Here is a 23,466-nt window from a genome sequence, read left to right as displayed (position 1 = left end):
TAGATAACTACAACTAACTAAATAGTAGAAACATTATAATATTTACAATAGATTACAAATAGATTACCATTAACTAATAATAGACGCTTAAATACCTACCCTTAATGGTTAATCTATCGACAACACCAAGCTGTCCTCTAAATTTGACAAACTTATTAGGACCAAGAGGCTTGGTGAGAATGTTTGCAGTCTGATCTGTGGTAGGAACATATTGCAAGTGTATTGTCCCGTCTTCAACCAACTATTGGATGTAGTGACAGTTAACATCCACATGCTTGGTTCATTCATGGAAGACTTGATTTTGTGCTAACTTGATAACGCTTTTGTTATCAACAAACAAAGTAGTCGGTCCTGCTGGTGACATTTGCATATCCCCAAGCATCCGACGAAGCCAAACAACTTTACAACCTGCCTTGACTATCCGTTTGCATTCGGCCTCTGTAGAGGATAGAGAAACTGCCTGCTGCTTCTTGCTGGTCCATGTGACGACACTTGATCCCAAATTGAACACATCCAAAAGTTGGCTTTTTATCGTCAACATAGCCTACCCAATTTGAATCAGTGATCCTACTGAGTCTAGAATTAGAACTTTGAGAGTAAAGAAGTCCATAGTTTGAAGTGCCTTTCACATAACGAAGCACACACCTTGCTGCCATCCAATGATCAACCTTGGAGCTCTCATAAAGCGTGAGGTGTAGTTGACTACGAAGTTGATATCAGGCCTAGTAGCAGAGAAGTAGATGAGGCTGTTTACTAGTTGCCTATATGTAGTATCAACAACTGGAGGAGAATCAAATATGACTGATAACTTGAGACCTTTCTCCATGGGTGTAGATGCTTGGCTTGCAATCTTGCATACATAATTTTTCTAATAGAGCTCTAGCGTATTTGGACTGAGAGATGAATATACCAGAAGATTGTTATGAGCCCAAGGTTAGTTATATCAAAAGACTGGCATAAATTCTGTTTGATTCCCTAAATCAAAGATGCCGAATTGCCAGTGATGATCAAATCATCCACATAAATAACCTAAAGGACGATGTCACTGTCAGTAGTGTTGATGTGCAAATTTGAGTTTAAAGAACTCCTCTTGAAGCCTTGATCACTGAGGTACTTATCAATTTGTGTGTACCATGCCCTAGGGGCTTGCTTCAAGCCCTAGAGAGCTTTCACTAACCTGAGACCCTGATGTTCTTTACTGACAACCTTGAAACCAGGAGCTTGTGTCATGTAGACCTCTTCGTGGAGATCATCATTCAGGAAAACACTCTTGACGTCCATCTGATGGAACTTCTAGCCCAACCGTGCTGCTATGGCTAGGACTAATCTTATTGTGCTCATCTTTGTAGTAGGGGAAAAGGTCGCCTCATAATCAATGCTCTGACGATGAGAAAAGCCCTTCGCAACTAAACGAGCTTTGTACTTATTCAAAGTACCATCAGATTTGTATTTTTTTTGTAAACCCATTTGTAGCCAATGGGTTTCTTTCCTAGTGGAAGATCAGAAAGGATCCAGGTGTTATTCTTCAATAGGCTTTGGTGTTCAGATTTCATGGCTTGTTCCTACTCTAGAATTCCTTTAGCCTCAAAATATGTTTGAGGTTTAAACACACTTTGAATGTTGGCCATAAGAGAAAAGTTAACAGACTCTGTAGGTTTGTGCTTTCTCCGAGCAGCTTTCCCATCAATGAGCTCATCATCACAAAGAAGAACAAGTGTCTTAGCCCACCACTTAGGCCGGAGAGGAGAATGACCAACATTAGTATTAGGAGATGCTTGGCGATTAGGTTCTCATCAAAAGAATCTATATCAAACTTAGGTGAAGCATCTACAAATTGAGGTGATCTTTTAGGAGACGCTGGAGGTGTCTGTATAAGGATCACTAGTATAGCTGGAGCTATAGAAGCTATTGGAGCCCTCCCATCAGGTGGACCTAATGGAAGTCCAAATCCCAAATCACAAACCTTCACAGGCTAGTTTGTTGGATCAGGAATAGGAGAAATAGGCATGAATGGTCTGTGTTGCTCATGAAAGACTACATCACGACTGTACAAGAGACAGGATGTCTCAGTGTTGATCAAGCAGTAGGGTTTATGAAGACTATTCTATCCAGCAAGCATGAGTTTTTGACTCTTGGCATTTAACTTGGCGCACGATGCATCAAAAAAATCCAAGAAAAGGCAAGGGAGCTAAAAACCTTCAGGTGATTGATTTTGGGCTTGCGATTTGACCGGGCCTCTTCTAGAGTCTTACCTTTGACAGCCACTGTGGGTGACCGGTTCAAAAGATAAAGTGTAGTGTTAATTGCTTGTGCCCAGTACTTCTTCGGAACATGTATGTGTTCGAGTATGGATCGAAACATCTCGATGATTGTTTTGTTCCAACATTCAACTATATTGCTCTGTTGTGGTGTGTAGGGTGTGCTTAGCTGGCGTTTGATGCCATGAGTATCCAAGAAGCTAGAGAAGTCATTAGAACAAAATTTCTCCCCATTGTCTGACCCAAAGAGTAGTAATAGATTTCCTAGATTCTTTTTCAACTAAAGGTTTAGATTTCTGAAATATAGGAAATGCATTTGATTTTTTAAAAAGAAAATACACCCACATTTTTGTACTTAAATCATTGACAAAAAACATAAAATACTTGGACCCAAGAATAGAAGGAGTGGCCATAGGGCCGCAGATATCGACATGAACATGCTGACGTACTTGAGAAGCTCGCCATGAATCGCTATTGGTGAAAGGTGTGTGATGTTGCTTCCCAGCTTGATAGGCATCACAATCTCCTAGCGGCTGAGTTTGAATCTTTGGCAAATTGAGGACAAGCTCTTCCCAAGCAAGCTGAGATAGGTAATGCACATTTAAGTACCCATATTGCTGATGCCAAAGTGTGCTAACAGAAGACCATAGAGCAGCCATAGCTAAGTCCTGAGATTTACCACAATCAATGGGGCGAAAAAGACCATGATCCTCAGGACCTAATGCAACAATTGACTGAGTCGCCCAATCAGTGATGGTATATTGATGTGAAGTGAAGGTGACATCCAACTGTGGAGAATGTTGTAGTAACTCACTGATTGAGAGTAGATTTAGTTCCATTCCTAGAATGCAGTACACATTGAGGAAAATGAGATTCCTCCTAGCAAACTTAATCAGAATGTTTCCTTTACTGACAAACTTAATCAGAATGTTTCCTTTACTGACAACGGTGCATTCTTCTCTGCCACAAAATATAACAGAATTTGAGTAAGGCTAGTAGTCAATGAACCAGTCTCTGTGGTGAGTGAAGTGACGAGAGGAACTTGAATCAATATACTTCACATGATCTGCAGGTCTTTTAGCCATGAAGGCGTAAAAGACAGATTCCGTCTATTTAGTGTGTGCTTTGCACTGTTCGCTTTGGCTTGCAAACATAATTGCTTAGATTGGGTAGCTAAGCATTTCCAAAATTCAACCTTCATGTGACCAAACTTGTGGCAATAGTTGCATTGAATGTTCTTCCAAAAGCCTTCTGAAGCTGGAGCAGAGGACTTCTATTGAGGAGACTGCTGAGACTTGCCTTTACCCTTCTAAAAGGATTTAGCAACAAAGGCTTTTTGTGGAGGTGGAGCTAGAATTGCTATCGAATTGTTGTTTCCACTGATCTTGCTGAAGCAGAAGTGTGTAGAGATTGGTGAACTTCAGATCAACACCAGAAGATGTGATGTTGAAAGTCGATAAAATGCTTGTAGGATTTGGGTAAACTCCGAAGAGTGATAACCACAATGTCCTCTTCCTCCATCTTGCGACCAATGGCATGCAATTGATCAAGGATTTCTTGAATCCTATTCAGGTAAGCCTAGAGAGATGTTTGCTCATCCATGATAACAGAAAACGAAGTGTTATTCAACAAGAAAGCTTTTCTTTTGTCAGAAGTCTCATGAAGGTTTTTGAGATGTGCCCATATCTCGGTAGTTGTTTCATTGGATGGAATCTAAGAGAGTTGATCATCAACTACTGATAATTTGAGAAGCATCACTGCCTTTCGATTATTCACATCCCATGACTCTTGATTAGTGCCAGGGGTAGTTGGACGCGTTGTAACACCTAGAACAATTTGATCAATATTCCAATATTCAAAAATTGCTATTATCTGCTGCTTCCAAATGCCATAATTTCGACCATTGAATTATGAATTGCTCTCGAGAAAAATATTAGTCAATGATGCCATAACACGTTTTTTTAATGAAAAAGCGTGAAAATCTGTAAAGGCATGTTCTTTGAGGCAAAAAAATGGAAGACCTAGAAAATTTGAAGGGCAACCCAGAAGAGAGCTCAAAACCCCCAGAAAGAATATACTAGTTGAGCTGTCAAAAAACCCACCAAGATTTTGTAATTAGAAAAAAATGAGTAAAAAAATTAGGGTTTTCGAACAAAACCCTAGTTGGCGGCTATGGAGGCAAAAAGCTGCAAAAAAATGTGATATTGAGTAGTAGGCGGCCGATTTTTTCCACAAAGAGGGGTTTCTTGCCAATATGCCATAGAAGAAGATTTTGATACCAAAAAGTGGTGTTACAGGCTCGCATTTGGGAAGAACGACTGCCAAAAACGACTCTCGATTTCATAGCAAAAAAGGAGCTAGAAAACTTGCAATTTTTAGATGGACGATCTAGAAAATCGTGAGTTTGTAGATGGATGTTATTTTCAGTCTTGAGCCAGTTTAGATGCGAGTTGCAAACATACGAGTTGCAGACATGTGAGTTGCAGACACATGAGTTGCAGACATGCGAGTTGCAAACACACGAGTTGCAAACAAAAAACCCTAGTCGAAACTAGGTCAAGTAGATAAATCATGGAAATAATAATTTCAAAATAAAGATTCAAATATTCTTAGCAAGAAATTATTATTATTTTCAAAAAGATTCAATTGAGCTCTGGTACCATATTACAAAGTAATTGGTAAATATTTGCTTATTATTAACAGAGATTGAGAGGTCAATATATACAAGATGCTTATCTATATATATAGATATATATCTGCAACATGAAACACACAGACTTACCATAGTGTTACTACAAATTGTAGTGATCTCTTTATACATTTGCATTCCATACTTAAAGCAAGCATACAGTTACACTTTTAGGTTGACAACCCAAACCATTTGAACAAATCGGCTAGAGGAAATTAAATTAGTCATATCATCAAGGAGATTTAGTGAGATTGGATTCATCATATCAAGCATTCACAAAAAAAGGTATTATAGTCTAATCCTAATTACTTAACATGGTATTAGAGCATCGTTGAAGATAACACCAAGACCAGATATAACTATACAAAAAATCTAAAACACCATCTAAAGGAAATTAGCAATCATGGTGAGCAAAATTAGATTCAAAGATAGACGTGGGGGTGCTCCAAATTTCATCTCATGAAAACTCTGAATAATTATGGCACTTAGAAGAATAAGAATTAGACTCATTTGTGGAAAATACTGTACCTATTTTTGATGATGAGAATGGGAAAATTCATGGAAAGAAAGCAACACGAAAGCCATGGAGATCTTAGTAGATGCATTAAAGGATCATATAGTTCTTGGAACACTGCACATGCCATGTTCACCTTCTTAGAAAACATGTACGAGATAAACATTACCAGTAGAGCTCTCGCATTGAAACAACAATTGCACCATTTAAAAATGAACAAGAGTGAATCTATTATTTCATATTTTATAAGAATAATTGAGTTAAGAGATCAACTATTTACTATTGGCCATATAATTGACAACAAAAAATTAACAATATTGGCTCTCAATGGTCTTCCCACATCCTAGGAATCCTTCATACAAGGGATAAGTGCTCGGTCTAAACTTCCAAAATTTGGTCGATTAAAAGACTAACTATATTCAAGAAGAATCTAGACTAATCACTAGAGGAATAGGAATAATAATTTTGGTGGAGAGATTTAAGTGCTGAATGCAAACTCACACGAAAGGGAAGAAAGAAAACTTCAAACAAAAAAGGGGAAGAGACAACAATAAATATTCATTCAAAAGAAGGAATGACATTTCTAATGTACAATGCTATAGATTTGACAAATATGGACATCTTGCCGTAAAATGCCCAAAAAAACTCAAGAATCAAGCCTCACTAGTAGAAGTCAAGGCTACAGAAAGAGTGTTATTCTTATCAGCCTTATCAAGCGAAATAATGACCAATAGAAATACTTGGCTCATTAACATTGGAGCATATCATCATATAATTGGATTCAAATAATAACTTGATAGTCTTGGAGAGAATTCAAATGAAGAGGTCACCATTGGAGATAACTCTACCTACCCTGTGAAGGAATTGGGACCTGTACAATTCAACTAAAATATGGAGTTTCTCTACAACTAATCGGTGTGCTATTTGTACTAAGGATCAAAAGAAATCTATTTTCCATCTCAGCTCTTAAAGACGAAGGTTATCGAATCACCTTCTTTGATGGGAAATTTCTTACCTAGCCTAAGAACTGAAACATTAAGAATGCATATACCATAGGGGTTCATGATAGATGTTTGTACAAACTTTGCAATGTTCAAAACCAAGCCTTAACTCATAATGTTTCCACTACAAATGAAATATGGCATAGAAGGTTAAGACATCTTCACTTTCGTGCCCCAGCTTTTATAGAAAAACTTGTTACAGGATTACCCAAATTAATCCCAAAATATGATGGAATATGTAAGGGTTGTGCCTTAGGTAAAAACTCTAAAGGGACATTTCATTGGAGTGAATACAAATCCAAAAAATGTACTTGAACTGATTCACACTAATTTATGTGGACCAATGATAGTACCTTGAATAGGAGGATTTTTGTACTATGTTATTTTTGTTGATGACTACTCCAAGAAAACTTCTATTTATTTCCTAAAACTTAAAGAATCGGAAGTACTATCAAAATTTAAAGAATTTAGAGCCTTAGTTGAAAACATGGATGGGAAAAGAATTAAAACTCTAAGGTCAGATAATGGGGGAGAGTATATCTCTAAAAACTCTAGAGAATTTTGTAATACCACTGGGATTGAGAGAGAGTACAGTGTCCCATATAACCCTCAACAAACTGCGGCAGAAGAAAGGAAGAACAAAACCATAGTAGAAGCTACTAAAGCTATGATGCATTATCATAATCTTCATTCCTCATTTTGGGTAGAAGCCTCTAATATTGTTGTTTACATACAAAATATAAGTCCTCACTCTCTTCTTGACAATATAATGCGTGAGAAGATTTTACTGAAAACAAGCCTGATTTTATTCACTTAAGAATATTCAATTGTCTAGTCTATATTCACATTCGTAAGGAGAAAAGATCCAAACTAGAACCATTAGGAAAGAAAGGGATATTTGTTGGATATAGTGAATCATCCAAAGTCTACAAGATAGTTGTTCCCAGTCAGAAAATAATTGAGCTTAGCAGAGATATAAATTAAGAAGAAGACATTGCATTCAAAATATCTAAAAACATTAACGAGGCAGATGATGAGTGTCCTCAAGACATGGAAGAGGATCTTGGCATTGAGATTTAGAGGGAGATACTTGTAGAAAATAATGAAACTATGAATCCTTTTCTTGAACCTCATGAGCATGCTACTAATAGAAAAAGACTACTTTGGGCAAGGAAAATAAATGAAGCAAAAAAATCTATAGCACCAGAAGCAAGAAACCAAGAGGTGACTCAAATTATGTCGCCCTTATGAGTGAACTCATTAAGTCCAAGCCTTCAAATGTTAAGGAAGCACTAAAATATCAAGTTTGGAAGGATGCCGTGGTCTAAGAGTACGAATCCATTTTGAAGAACGATGTTTGGGACATTGTGCCTTGGCCTAAAGGGAAATCAGTTGTATCATCCATATGGCTATTTAAAATCAAACATGTAGCAAATGGAAGTATTGGAAAACATAAAGCTAGATTTGTTGTTAGAGGATTCTCCCAAAAGGCAAGAATTGATTATGAAGAAACATTTGCCCCAGTTGCTCGGTACACTTCACTAAGGACCATAATTGCTATTGCTGCCTCAAAAGGACGGAAAATACAACGGATAGATGCAAAGACTGCATTTTTTAATGGTTTCATAGAAGAGGAAGTTTACCTAGAGCAACCTGAAAGATTTATTATTCATGATAGTACTTCTCATGTTTGCAAATTGAAGACAGCTCTTTATGGCCTCGAACAAGCCCCTAGAGCCCGGTATGAAAGGATAGATAGTTACCCCACCAAGTTGTGATTCTCCAAGAACATAGCAGATCCTAACCTCTACTTCAAGGTAGGGAACAGTGACATGTTAATCCTCATTCTTTAAATTAATGATTTACTAATCATGGGTGAAGATCATCTCATCATGAAATGCAAACACGATCTTGCCTTTGAATTTGATATGAAGACCTTGGGACTTTTGCATTACTTCTTGGGACTAGAAGTATGGCAAGAAGACAACTATATCATTCTAATCAAGGTAAATGTACCATTGATGTTCTAAACAGATTTGGAATGATGGACAACAAGCCTATGTCTTACTCTCATGGAAACAAATCTACCTAAACTAAAAGATGCAACCGCTGAGTCAGAATTAGGCTATCCTACTCTCTATCAACAGATTATTGGATCCTTGATGTATTTGGTGAATACCAGGTCGGACATTTGTTATGCAACAAACACTCTTAGTAAGTTCATGTGTGAATGCAGGAAAATGCACCTTGTAGCAGCAAAATATATCATGAGGTATCTACCTGGAACTATTGGATTGGGATAAAAATATGATAATGTTGATATATGACTGCATGGAAATTCTGACTCAGCTTGGGCTGGTAATTATGTTGACCGAAAAAGTACCTCAGGGTGTTGTTTCAGTTTAGGATCTGCTATGATATCTTCGTTCAGCAGAAAGCAATCTTTAGTTGCACAGAGTTCTACGAAAGCCGAGTATATTGCAGGATCAATGGGAGCTCAAGAAGCAATATGGTTGAGGAAACTACTGGTAGGGTTGTTTGGACTATCCATGGACCCCACTATTATACACTCTGATAATCAATGTTGTATAAAACTTTCAGTAAATCCAGTATTGCATAACAGATTGAAACACATTGAGATTCCCTATCATTATATCAAGGACATGATGGAAAGAAATGTCATACAGCTCAAATACATTAGCGCAGATGAGCAAACTGCTGACTTTCTAACCAAGCCCCTCTTACATTAAAAGTGGATCACTTCAGAGGTAAACTAGGTATGATAACAATGTAATTGTATTTTTTGAGGTTTAGTCTCAGTTAAGTTTTAATGTTAAAAGATATCTGTGTATACTCTTTTCTTGTCATGTGAGTTACTATATGGTTCTGTAGAAACATCATGAAAGGTGACGATCTTTCATTGGTGTTTAATTATGGTTACTATTGTAAGTTGACGATTAAAACAATAGTTTAACCTGCTATCATGATGGATGTCATATGGATGATGTTTATGGATATCATGATAGTATCAGCAGGGACAGCATGTGCAGATATCTTCTTCGGTAGGCATCATGAGACTTGATGCCAATGCACATACCAAGGAAGATATAAGAATGGTGAATATCATGTGATTGATATTCATGGTTGTACCATACTTCTGATGATGTCGTAAGGTACCATCAAAATGGTGGATATGTGTTGCTATTCTTAAATACACCATTTTCCTAGAATATCATATTTAGATGATATTCCTCTGTCACACTACAAGGGTACAATATGTTGATTACACGAACCATCCTCCCTAGCTGAGAGGGAGTGTAAATGTTGTAGCTTCGGTCAGATCAGTTTGATCAAAGAGATAAACTGTTGCTATCATTGTATTGATTTTGAAATCATTATTGTTACCAGATAAACATTATTAAAATCACTAATTAATAATTATTTGATCATAAATACACACACACACACACACACACACAATTGACCTTGCTGTTATCAATTTGATGAATCTATATATATCCTTGGCTGTGTGTAATTATCTCATAACATACTGTGGTTATAAATGTTATTACAAAGATTGTATTCCTTGATAAATAATTGCTGCCGGCACTCATTAACTTGGTTATGAGTCGGTTTGTGTAGTAATCTTGGGGCATGTCTCATATAGAGATATGTCCCTACGTGGACTTGGGTCATGTAGAGATATGTCTCTGCATGAGACATGCCTCTTTGGGCATATATGTATATTCAGATATGCAAGCACTTGAAACACACAGATTTACCATAGTGTTACCACAAGTTGCAACTATCTCATATATTTGCATTCCATACTAGTACAAAGCAAGCATACAGATACACTTACAGGTTGACGGTCCAAACCATTTGAACAAATTTGCAAGAGGAAATTAAATCAGTCATATCATTAAGGAGATTCAGTGAGATTGGATTCATTATATCAAATGTACGAAAAAAAGGTATTACAATCTGATCCTAATTCCATAACACCCTTCAGCAGCCATCATCGAGCAACCATTAATTAAGATTGCAGGTCCAAGCTCCATCTATGGACCAGCAGATGGTTTATGCTGGTAGGAAAGAACCAATTTATTCAGACCTCTCTACATCCTATGTTGGTAATTTAATGATATCAGTCTATCTTCAAACAACTTGAGATATAGTTTATTTGGATCAAACATCAATTCCTATGACAAGGTTTGCAAGATAGATCAGAATCATTTTCTTATTTCATGGAACAAGATAATAAAACCCTAAGTTTGGAGAGTGGGATGGTTTGAGTATCTGGAACATTAAGCTGTTTAGCCAGTGTTTTAGTGTAAAGTTTGCATGGTGCCTCTGTCAAGAACATTCTCCATCTGGAGGCCATATCATAAAAGGAAAATGTTATATGTGAAAAAATGTACAAGTAGCTTCAAGATTTTGAAGATACTGTCATATTGTGCAATTGAATCATATCGAGTGGGACATTCATTAAGGGAAGTTTACAATGATTGTAGATCTGTACCACAGAATTAATGATGTTCATCTTCTAGGTTGTGAATGGATTCAAAAGCTATTTCCATGATGAACCTACACCTGCGATTAAAACTAGGGATATAAACAGTTAGAAGCCTTGATCACTCCCCAGCTCCATGGACACTTGTAGAGAAGGCAATACGCAAGATGTTTTCGACCTCTATAAGCATATACAAGGGTTTGTCAATCTGGGGATACAACAACTAGAAGACTTAATCATTTCCCAACTCCAAGAATGTTCAGCTCTATACTCATATGCAAGGGTTTTCTCAGTGTGGCGATACAGACAGCTAGAAGCCTTGATCACTCCCCACTGCCAAGAACACTTGTAGAGAAGGCAATAGGCATGATGTTGTCCAACTTTATAGGCATAGGCAAGGGTTTTGCCAGTCATGTAGTTGTATGAAAGGCAAATGAGTACTCCCAACATATTGGTCCTAGTTTTTGTGGTATCTATTATTTCTCATGTAGATAACAACTCTATATTGTATCACAGTTACAGCCCTGATAATGATTGCTTATTGCATCTTTTATTTTATATTGATGTGTTCTTTTTTTATGGCCATTAGAGAACTTATGCTTGAGAACAGTATTTTCTGTCATTTATTTTATATTAAATGATGCCTGAGTGGTATTTCTATATATCCTCATCTGGATTTGTCTCATCATCTACTTAATTACAAGCATTGTGTCACAATGTTGGTTAGTTCAATTTTTTTTTATATTTTTCCAAAACAAAAGCTTCCAAGGCCTCAACTTACCAATCTTTGTCTTGTATAAGCTTTCTCACAATCACATTTTGAGAGACAATAACCATCTTAATTCTTTCACTGTATAGAAGAAAAGAGATGGAAAGTAAATGACATATAGAATTCATAAATACAAATTCAAATTCAAATCTTTACATCTGTCCAGTCAAGCAATATGTGGACTTTTCTAGGCTAGAGCATGTTAAAAATAAGACTATGACTATAATCTAGGTAGAAAAATAGTTGGTGGGATCAGGCATGTAAGTAGTGATTTCATGACATGTTTAATTAATAATTTACTATATTTTGAAATTTAGAAAATCATTTTTTGTTTTGTAATCTCAACCAATAAAATATGGTACTAAGTTTTAAAATACGTTTTGAATATTTAAGCTTCTATCTTATACATTATAGATGTTCTATCATTGTAGAATACTTTCCAGATGAAGTTCTCATGATGAATTATTTTTCTTTTGAATCAGGAATATCACCCATCCCAAAATCAAAGGAGCAATTGTATTTCATAAACAAGGGCCACATATATATGATTATAGTATTCGTCTTAATCATTCATGGGCTCCCTCAGGCTTTCCGGATGTGAAGAGTATTATGGATACAAATGGACCATATTTAAATGACTTAGAATTAGGCGTTGACGTGAGACCGACTTTACAGTATGGATTCAGTGGCTTCTTGACGGTATTCACTAATGTTCTTTGTTTTATACTTGAAGTAACTTCTGGTTTGAGTGGGAAATCCAAAGACGTTACAATTTATGTTGCAGTTTTAGTCTCATAAGCCTATATTGCAAAAGGGTACCAGTAATTATTCTCGTGCATATCTAATTTATTGTTACTTTCTCATGTATCTTTGGGTCTCTCATTTTGATCAATGTGATAATATATCTGAATCATCAATGCAAATTATATTTTACTCAAAACATTAAGTGTATTTTTGTAGTTTCTCATTTGGAATCATCAATGCAAATTATATTTTACTCAAAACATTAAGTGTATTTTTGTAGTTTCTCATTTGGAATGTATTGAAGGATTTTTTGTTAATCTCTAGAGTTCTCTAACTGCTAATTTCATGTGTCTGGATGGCTTTGTGTGCATAACAGTTGCAACAAGTTTTGGATTCATTTATAATATTTTCTGCACAATGGAATGGAAGCTCTACTTTCTATGACAAAACAAAAAAAGGAGACAACTTAGATACTCATCAAACCCAAAGTTGCTTGGAGAACAATCATTCTGAAGAAAAGCATCACATGTTTGGCACACTTGAAGAGAACTCCGAGCAGGATTTTCCCGGGACATTGTTTAGACCATCGAATATCAGTATTGCACCTTTTCCAACTCGTGAATATACAGATGATGAATTCCAGTCAATTGTCAAAAAAGTGATGGGAGTTTTGTAAGGATTACTTTCCATCTCTAATGTTTTGTTTCAGATATGATTAGCAATACTTTGGTGTTTGTCAATGATACAGAAGAATTATATGGCCTTGTTTGTAGCAGTTGAGTTGGAAGCCACTGTAAATTTTCCAGATTTTCTTTTAATGAATGGATTCCAATGAGCTTAGTTAATTACTTTGATAGTGAAATGGTAGTTTGAGTAAGACAGGGTCATCAAACTCTATACGAGATAGGAAATTGTTTATCTGTATCTTGGTTTCAAATTACTTAAACATTGGGTATTCAACTCAATTGGCACAGGTATCTATTGGGATTTCTTTATCCAGTTTCACGGCTTATCAGTTACTCTGTTTATGAGAAGGTAAATGCATTGGTTTCATATTTTGGGCCAATAGTGGCCAGGGCAAAACCACAGATTATTTCACACCAAAGACTTTGTTGGGTTTAGTTCTTTTAATACTTCACTTGAATTATTGGTATACTCTGTTGATTCAGGAACAAAAGATTAAGGAAGGACTTCACATGATGGGCTTAAAGGATCATGTATTTTACTTGTCATGGTTTATTACATATGCAATTCAAGTAAGTGGTATGCAATTCCAAATGATTTTTTGTATAGAAAGGTGCTGGTTACTGTCTCTCTAGTTATCATTAAATTGAGGGAGTTCTTTTTGCGTGTTATCCTTTTTCAAGATCTGTAGCTAGTACTATTAATACACCTTACATGCTTACCAAAGGCTAATAAAAAATATCAAGAAATTATCCTCTTATTAGATGGAAATGGCCCTAGCAATCCTTGTTACAAACAATGATGCTGCATTAAGAAGGAATGAGGATTCTATATAGGAGTTTTCACCACAATTATTATAATCACATTATGCACAATAACAAAATCATTAGCCTTTATTAATGTAGATTTCCATGAATGACCATAAGTGGTAAATGGGAATACAAAATACTGAAATACAAAGTAATTCTTTAGTTTTTGCATAGACTAGATGAAATGTTTTGATCAATTCTACTTGTAAAACTGATATTCTATAAATTGAAGGATGCAATTATGGGTCTAGTGAACTGATTAAATACTGTACTGATTAAAATACACCACAGATGTAACACGCTAAAAACTTAACTACTATTTTTTTTAACAATTACTAATCAATTCAGAGGAAAATAAACTTTTCAATTAACTAACTTAATAGAAAGTAACTGTTTCGTTCCAATAATTGATTTAATCTACTTCAAGATAAAGGGAAATACAATATTCAAAAGCACTGCCTTCACATGACAATAGAATAACTAACAATATGAAACTGATTTATCTAGAAAGGAAATTAAGAAATCAACTAACCGTATGCAGAAGATACTAGACTCCAATAAAGGAAGTGTCTGAACTTCTTTCCTTTTCTGATATTGATCTTGATGTCTTCTAAGGAGAGGGAGAGCATCATCAGAGGCTTCATCTCCCATACATTGACTTTTCAGTCTCTTTGACAATTTCCTTTCAAAAGCGGTAATTACCGGTATAGAAATGGGTTATGGTTATTATCATTCCCCACCAAGTCTTTGGTGCTTTGAAGCTACAAGAATCTTAGTCGGTTGCACCCTACAGATATCCACGTCTATGAAAATGACCTCCACGACTAGACGTATAATCTCAGTTCATGTGTTTGACAGTCACTATACCATTGCAAAGAACCACCTTAGCCAAGGTTTACAAATTCAAGCACTGTACTTTGTGCTCTCAATATACCCACCTTACTCCTATAATTGAGCCCATAAGACTCATTTGGTCTTCCTTGACCTTAGCAAGACTTACAATCCATCTTGGCAATAACAAGCCATTGACCTTAGAGTGGTGACTCACTAGACGTAATGTCCCCAATTTAGCAGGTTTTTGTAGCAAGGATTGGTCGGTTCATCATTGCAACCCTTGCAAGCTGACTGTGAGTTTTGAGGGTCTCTGTTGTAGACTTGCTATTTATAGTACGTCTGATTTTGGATGGTTGCTATTTTTGGCAGTGTAGCAGTGGCGCAGGTGGTTGGTCCTCATCTACATAGTATTGTGAATTTATTGATGGAGTTCATATTTATTGAATTATTAATGATGCTTCATTATTATTAAAGCAGTTTATCTTATTACATGTTGTAAAATGGAATTGTTAAGTTGAAGCCTCTTCAGTGAGGTGTGATTATAAATATGGCTCCAATTGTGAGAATTCATCATCCAATTTATTCCTTATTGCTTTGTCATTAGCTGAGGGTTTTGAGATCGAATTTGTGCATCAAACTACTGTTGAGGTATAGTGGGATCAACTTGTTTTGCAATCTGAAGATTGGTACTTTCTCTTATTGTCTGAGAAGTTTTTCATTCCTAAAGAATTTAGTGTGGGGAACTCTGATATTTTAAATGCCATTTCTGCCTTTTGTTGGCATGGTTTTGCATTGTATCTAGGCACACTAATTTTCTGCTATCAAAGGTCAAGGTTTTCCCTTGCATTTAGGCCTGTGCTATCTGTAAATTATGGCTCCAACATCTACATTTCAAACGCTGAAATACCTGGTTTATTGGTGTGGAAAAACTTTGCAGATCAGGCGTTACCACAGACTTAATTTTGATGCACCCTGGGTCACAACATTTTGGCACCAGTTTTCTATTAGGAATCACTGGTGTTGGGCAGTTATTCATACTTGATATTGTGCGTAGGTTGGAGGGTGATCCGTTATTAAACATTGTTGAAGTAACACAGATTGTTTTCTGCAAATGTAATAACATGACCATTGTAATTGATGTCTTCCAAATGTAGAATTGAAGACTCATAAATATGAGAGGAGACACGTCTCATATATATATATATATATATATGAGAATTGAAGACTCATAAATATGAGAATTGATGTCTCTATAGTTAACCATCGTTAGTATATATATATATATATATATATATATATATATATATATATATATATATATATATATATATATATATATATACACACACACACATATAGTTAATATATACATATACATATATATATATATATATATATATATATACATATATACATATATGTATATATGTATAAGAGTATTTATCTGATGATGATTTACCATCACCAATGTATCTCATGATCGAATCAATCTGTTTGCAACTACAAACTTAACACTCCCTCTTAGTTAGGGAGGATTGATGTAGAACACATTATGCTCGAGTATATGAAGATACATCATCTTACTATGATATTCCTGAAATGACATATTTAAGCATATCAACATAAATCCATCAATTTAGAGGTTATATTTCAATATAATCCGAAGTATGATTCAACAAGAATATCAATCATATGGTACTCATCATACATATATTCTTTTGATATGTGCACATGCATCAAATCCTTGATGCCTATCAAAAGAATATGTTATATCCTAGAAGGATATGGGTTATCTAATTAACAATACTTCCAGACAACAATTTAATATAGTTTATCAGATAAAAAGAAATCACAATGTCATGGTCTCTATCATGGCAAGTATCATGATCTCTGGCACTCCGGGACAACAACTTAATGAAGTCTGATCATGATAGGTTCATTAGATCATGATAACAGGTCTACCATTTATAAGATCATCACCTTACAATGTTACCTTCTGTTTATATACGTCAATGGAAGATTGTCACCTTTCATTACATATCATATGCGAAATAGTAACCACCATGAACCAAGTTAGAGAGTGGTACAAAGGCTTTCACCTCAATTCTCTCTCACAGGAAAGAATGCATCACAAGGAATTTCACTTAAAACTTCTCTTGATAGAGAAAATATCATTCACAAAGGATTGCACCTCAAAAATTTCTCTCTGAACAATGATTCTGGGAAGTCAGGTCCTGTAGTTACTTCCTGAGAGACTCTCTTTGCCCAAGGATGCCTGTCAGACTCCCTCTGAATTTGATATCAATTTTTTGATTTTCTGGTGATAAGTCATTACTTCCTCATGATATACATAGGAGTAGGCCCATCAAAATCATGCAGTCATACACATGTATTTCTAGATTTTCTCTGAGTATGAATCTTCTAAGCTCCCGCGTTGCCTTAGAAGAAATGTCATATTCCTTCTTAATGTAGAAGGATCTCATAATTTCAATCATCAAAGATTGTTATGTCCCTTGTCCAACTGATTGATTTTGGCTCAAGGAATATTGTCAAACACTTGTATGATGCCTTTCTCTTTTCTGATTTTTTTGTGTTTCAGATTGTTTGAAAGTTGCTAAGAAATTTAGAATGTTCACAAATGATATTACAATACCTCTTACAATGAACTAATATGTAAGTGCAGTTCTTTTTGGTTTTTTCAATACATATACATGAAAACTAGATATGGAATGCATACCTACAGCCATCTGACATTTTGACAAACAATTGGCATACAAATATTATGCTGATCATATATGCTATTAGATGGACATTTCGTCAAACAAATGGTATGCAACATATATCTCCTTCATTGAATTCATTCCCATGTAAAATGTTGCTATGAATTTGCCAAGACAAATGGGCTTACAATAATGACTACAACAATGCCAAATCTAATTTTGAGTTATCACTTACAACAAAAAATTTATATGCCTGAGATTACAATGCTAACTACTAATAGTTGCAAAAGGAACTTGATAATAGTGATGCCCAAGGATGGAGATGAAAGTTGCAATCGGAATCAATCACAAATACTGTAGTGCGGCACTGTTCACACGTATTGTAGTAGCAAGAACAAAAAACAATTACTAATGGCTGCCAAAGATGAATCTTTAGGTCTGCACTCAATAGTCTTTCAATATTCTTCAAACCCTTTGGTTATTCCTTAACTTTAAGCACAAATAGAACTCCAGAATGAAGCTCTACTGAATGCAAAATTCAGTGGTTATTTGACCACCTCAAATCGTTGCAACACTGAAGAATTGACGTTCTCCAATGGCTAACTAAAATAAAAAACCCTTAGTTTCTTCTCCCAAGTTCATATCAAATGCAATTGCCAATAATCGGATAAATAGAAAAGAATCTCTCAAGTTAATTTATTCTTTCCTTGTGGTTGCTCACTTACTTTTCTCCCCAATGTGGGATAAAAGATATTCTTATATTTGCACTTTATAATATTAAAGTGACTTTATTATTATAAGTTACTTTATAACTTTATAATAACATAAAAATATTTAAATAAATCACTCAAGTCACTTGAACTTTAATATCTCTTGAAATATTTGTTTGATTGCCATGCCGTCTGAAATAGGAATCTCTCCTCATAATTCCCCATGTGATCAAATACACTTTCTAAAAATAGAAAGGGTCCATCTCTATTACTCCTGGCTTACTATACATAGTATGACAAATGGAGTCCAAATGATATCGAATGAAGGCTAAATCCATAAATCCCTGAATGTTGGAGATGAATCAATCCTCAGAAGACCCTCTAACCATGCTCATTAGCCTATGCGGGTCCAATAATAGGCTAAACCACAACCAAACTAAAGAATCTAGCTAGAAGGGAACACCACAGTCCGCCCCTCCTGAAATTGCTTGTCCTCAAGCAATCTCAACTCTAGATGCTCATTAGCAAACAAGGATCCAATAATAGACTAAACCACAACCAAACTAAAGAATCTAGCTAGAAGGGAACACCACAATCCGCCCCTCCTGAAATTGTTTGTCCTCATGGAATCTCAACTCTGGATGCTTTAAAATCTCCTCACTCTCCCAAGTAGCATTGTCAACTGGCATATCCTTCCATTTGACCAAATATTCTCTAATAGTGTGCCTCCGCCATTCCTTTCCTTGAACTCAATGATAGCCTCAGGGACTAACACCAACTTTCCCTTATCATCCAAGGGAGGAAGCACTTTGGAGGGAACAATGTGATGTCCTAACACCTTGAGATGTGATACATGAAAGACATTATGCATTCTACTAATTGCCGGCAAATCCAACTCATAAGCCACCTCTTCCAACACTCCAACTCTCCTGATTACCCTAAAAGGCCCATAATAACGTGGCTTGAGTTTCTTGGCACCACTCTTTTTGAGAGTGGATTGGCGGTAAGGCTGCAGCATCAAATATACCATATCGCTACCTCAAAAACCCGCTTAGTCGTCTTCTAATCAGCATACTGCTTTTGCTGATTTTGCGCCTTAGTAATATTCTCCTTAAGAGCCTTTACAATGTCCTGGCTCTCTTGTAATAAGTCTCCAACATTGGGCAATCTACTATCTATAGCAACAACTCCATGAAACTGGGTGCCTCATATCCATATAATGCCATGAATGGTGATATCTGTATAGACATGTGATAAGTGGAATTATAATAATACTCACATAGATATATCCACTTAACCCAAGCCTTTTGTTGCCTTGCTATGTAATTCCTAAGGCATCCCTCCACCCATTTGTTCACTATCTTTGTCTGATCATCTGTCTGGGGGTGGTAGCTAGTACTTGGAGTGAGCTTTGTCCCACACAATCTGAACAATTTCCACCAGAAGTGTAATATTTTGTTGTTCGTCTATCCCTCTGGAGTAGATCCGTACTAATATAGCTTGACGAATGGTAGAATCAATTTGACCTATTATACACGAGAGAAGGTCTAAAAGAGGCCGTACGGAATGAGGCCATATGGTGGCTATTGGGAGGCCAAATTGATGGTCGTACGATGGAGAAAAGACATAGTACGATGCTTGCAAATTCTAGCTGTATGGTGTCAATGGAGATATGTACAGTGTCATTGCAAGTTCGTACGGTGGGAGGGGGGGGGAGCAACAAGGTCGTACAGATAGGAGGTATGGGGGCTGTAAAGTGGGATTGTTTCAGAACAGCTATACGATAGAAGGGAGGCGTACGATGAGTTGGAGTTGAACTTGGAGGCCATACAGTGTACAGTAGTGGTTTGAAATGGAAGTCAATAGTCCGTATGGATACACAGAGTGATTGCAGAACAATAGATAATATGAACAAACAACGAGATTCAATGGAGATAAACAATTGATGGAATTACATAGAACAAGAGAGTAGAACCAATTGAACACAAGGATAATTCACAATATGATAGTGCTCCGATTTGCCAGATCTGAGCGAAGTGTTATAGGCGACGAAATAGGGTGAGGGTTGGATCCCATTGAAACCGGACAAAACCAAATAGGAAAGGTCTTTCACTTCCGAAATGGCGAACAATAGAGAACTCTAATAGGAATTCACAGTACAGAGAAATTAATCCATATTGCATACCTAAAGATTATCTACAAGTCGTGCTTAAATACTTGTCGGGAAAACTTTTCGAAGGTATACAAAGATAGCCGATAGCAACACAAACTACGGAAACAAAACAAAAAAGAGGGTTCGAGATATAATTAATCAATTGGCTCATTAACAATAGTTTGATTATTGATTTGTTTTATAACGGGAACATTACAGTCCTCCCATTCCAAATTTTGCCTGTCATTAAGAAAATGTAATGTTGGGTGTTGAAGAATGTGCTCGCCCTCCCACGTTGCATCATCCAACGACAAGTGTTTCGAATGCACCAAATATTCCTTCACCGTGTGGTTCCCTAGGGTCTTCTCACGAACTTCGATGCTCTCTGTTTGAGCTTTCTTTCTTCATTTAGCAACTGAATGTCTGTGCCTACCATGACGGTCTACCCCACAGCCTTCTTCAAGCATGAAACATGAAAGACATTATGAATACGGCTCCCCTCCGAAAGTTCCAATTCGTAGGCGACTTCACTAATGACGAACTACACGATAGAGGCCATAAAATCGTGGCTTTAGTTTTTCTTTTCCCTTTTCCTTCAATGAGGATTGTTGATATGGTTGGAGTTTGAGATTAACCAAGCCTCCTATTTTGAAAATCCTCTCCATTTAGTGTCTATCGACGTACATCTTCTGTTGATTTTGTGCCCGTTGTAAGTTTTCCTTTGGGCATCTGAGGATGTCCTGTCCCTCCTGAAGCCAGTCCCTCGCCCTCGGTGCACGGTTGTCACCCAGAATTGTTTCAATGAAGGAAAGGGGTTCATATCTGTATAAAGCTTTGAATGGTGCCATTCCGATGGACATGTGGTACGTGGTATTGTAACAATATTCCCCTAGGTGTGTCCATTTGACCCACGCCTGTCGTTGTGCTGAAACGTAGTTTCGAAGGTATCCTTCGAGCCACTTGTTCACAATCTCTGTTTCTCCGTCTGTCTGAGGGTGGTAACTAGTACTTGGTGACAATTCTGTCCCTACAAACCGAAATAGTTCTGTCCAAAAAATATTGATGAATCGCCCATCCCAATCACTGACGATGTTTCGGGGTAACCTGTGTAGACGAAAAACTTCTCTAAAAAATAGGTGTAGCCTGAAAATCTAAGGGGATGGCGAAGAAATATGCGTACTTTGTCAATCTGTCAACCACCACGAATATACAATCTTTTCCGTTCACCTTGGGAAGTCCAGTTATGAAATCCATTGAGATAGTTTCCCACTTATGTTCTAGAATTGGCAGAGGTTGCAATAACCTGGCAGGTAGAGTATGTTCGGATTTGTTCTGTTGTCAGACCACACACTCTTACATATTGCAATATGTTTTCTTAAGTCCTTTCCATGAAATCCTCTCCCTGAGACGTCTGTACGTTTTGAGGAAGCTCAGGTGTCTTGCCAAGGGTGAGTCGTGTACCTCCTTCAAGATTTTCTGGTTCAATTTGGATTTCAACACTAAAAATATCCAACTTTTATAGTAATTGATGTCATCCACCACTTTGTACCGATCATCCTGGGTGTCGCCATCCATTAGCTCATAGGCAAATGTGTTTTTGAAATATTCTACCAACAATTGTGCTTTCCAGTCAGCTGCAATCTGGGTTAGTAAGCAGATGGTAGGTTTCCTGGACAAAGCATCTGCAACCACATTGTTCTTTCCTTTCACATATTCAATGTCAATCAAAAGCCTGAACTATGCTTACCCATTTTTGTTGCCTCTCGTTCAAATCCCATTGCTCCAAAAATATCTCAAACTATTGTGATTTATACAAACAACAAACTTGGCACCTACCAGATACTGCCGAAACTTGGTTAGTGCATGTACGATGGCTGACATCTCTTTCTTGTAGATGGAATACAAGTGTTTTTCTTGTGTAAGCTTCGTGCTCTCATAGGCTATGGGGTGTCTATCTTGCATCAGTACTACGCCAATGCCTTCTCTGGATGCGTTGCACTACATAATGAATGGTCAAGTGAAATCAGGTAAAGCTAGCGTGTGACAAGTGCTCATTGCTTCCTTTAGCTTATCCAAGGTAAGTTGTGCCTTTTCATTCCACTGGAAGGACCCTTTCCTTGTCAGATCTGTTAGTGGTGCATTGAGCTGAGAGAACCCTTTTACAAACCTCCGGTAATAACTTCATAGTCCGAAAAATCCTCACAATTCCGTGAGTGATTTTGGGGGAGGCCAATCAAGAATAGCCTGAATCTTCTCTCGATGAACTTGAACGCCATATTTACTTACAACATGTCCAAGGTACAATATTTCTGTCATACCGAATTCACACTTGGATTGCTTGGCGAATAAAGACTCATCCTTCATAATCCTTAGGACTTTATCCAGATGTTTCAGGTGCTCTTCCCATGCCCTGCTATAAATAAGAATGTCATCAAAAACTACTAGTAAGTACTTACGCAATTGTTTGTTGAAGATGTGATTCATGCATGATTGGAACGTAGTAAGTGCTTTCGTTAATCCGAACGGCATGACCAATAACTCATAATGCCCGTAGTGACAACAAAAGGTTGTCTTTTCCACGTCTTCCTCCCTCATGCAGATCTGATGGTATCCAGAACAAAGATCTATTTTCGAAAAATAGAGTGTGCTATGCAATTCATCCAACAACTGATCTATCATTGGAATGGGATACTTATTCTGTATTGTTTTTTGGTTCAATGCACGGTAGTCCACACACATACGCATTGTCCCATCCTTCTTTTTGACCAACACCACTGATGACGTGAAAGGGCTAGAACTGGGACAAATCCTCTAGCAGTTCTTAAATCGTCTTTTCAATCTCATCTTTGAATTTCTTGGGATGGCGGTATGGTGTGGTTATGACTGGCTTGGCTCTTGCTTCCAACTCAATAGTAAGCTCAAATCCTTGATGAGGTGGCATACTAGGAGTAATGTCTATAAACACTTTATCATGGTTGCTCAAAATCTTCTGGAGATCATCATCTTGGAAAGGTGTCCGTTGCCCTTTTATAGGTTCTGCCGAAACAAAATAATGTGTAGCCCAAGCAA

The 23,466-nt window shown here is 36.7% G+C and overlaps 1 protein-coding gene across 5 annotated transcripts in view; it reads left to right on the top strand.

Annotated features, from left to right (window-relative positions):
• Positions 1-23,466, top strand: part of ABCA1 (ATP-binding cassette A1) — a 307,414-nt gene that overhangs the window by 41,506 nt on the left and 242,442 nt on the right. For all 5 annotated transcript variants that reach the window (XM_089804610.1, XM_089804609.1, XM_089804613.1 and 2 more), the window contains 4 exons: positions 12,227-12,443; positions 12,865-13,160; positions 13,463-13,523; positions 13,658-13,744. In XM_089804610.1, the coding sequence (XP_089660736.1) occupies positions 12,227-12,443; positions 12,865-13,160; positions 13,463-13,523; positions 13,658-13,744 (661 nt within the window). The remainder of the gene's footprint in view (positions 1-12,226; positions 12,444-12,864; positions 13,161-13,462; positions 13,524-13,657; positions 13,745-23,466) is intronic.

The sequence above is a fragment of the Cupressus sempervirens genome, chromosome 10 (assembly GCF_028749045.1).
Source record: "Cupressus sempervirens isolate cs-2001-9-10 chromosome 10, ASM2874904v1, whole genome shotgun sequence".
Taxonomy (NCBI): Eukaryota; Viridiplantae; Streptophyta; class Pinopsida; order Cupressales; family Cupressaceae; genus Cupressus; species Cupressus sempervirens.
This window is presented reverse-complemented; position numbering and strand designations above follow the sequence as displayed.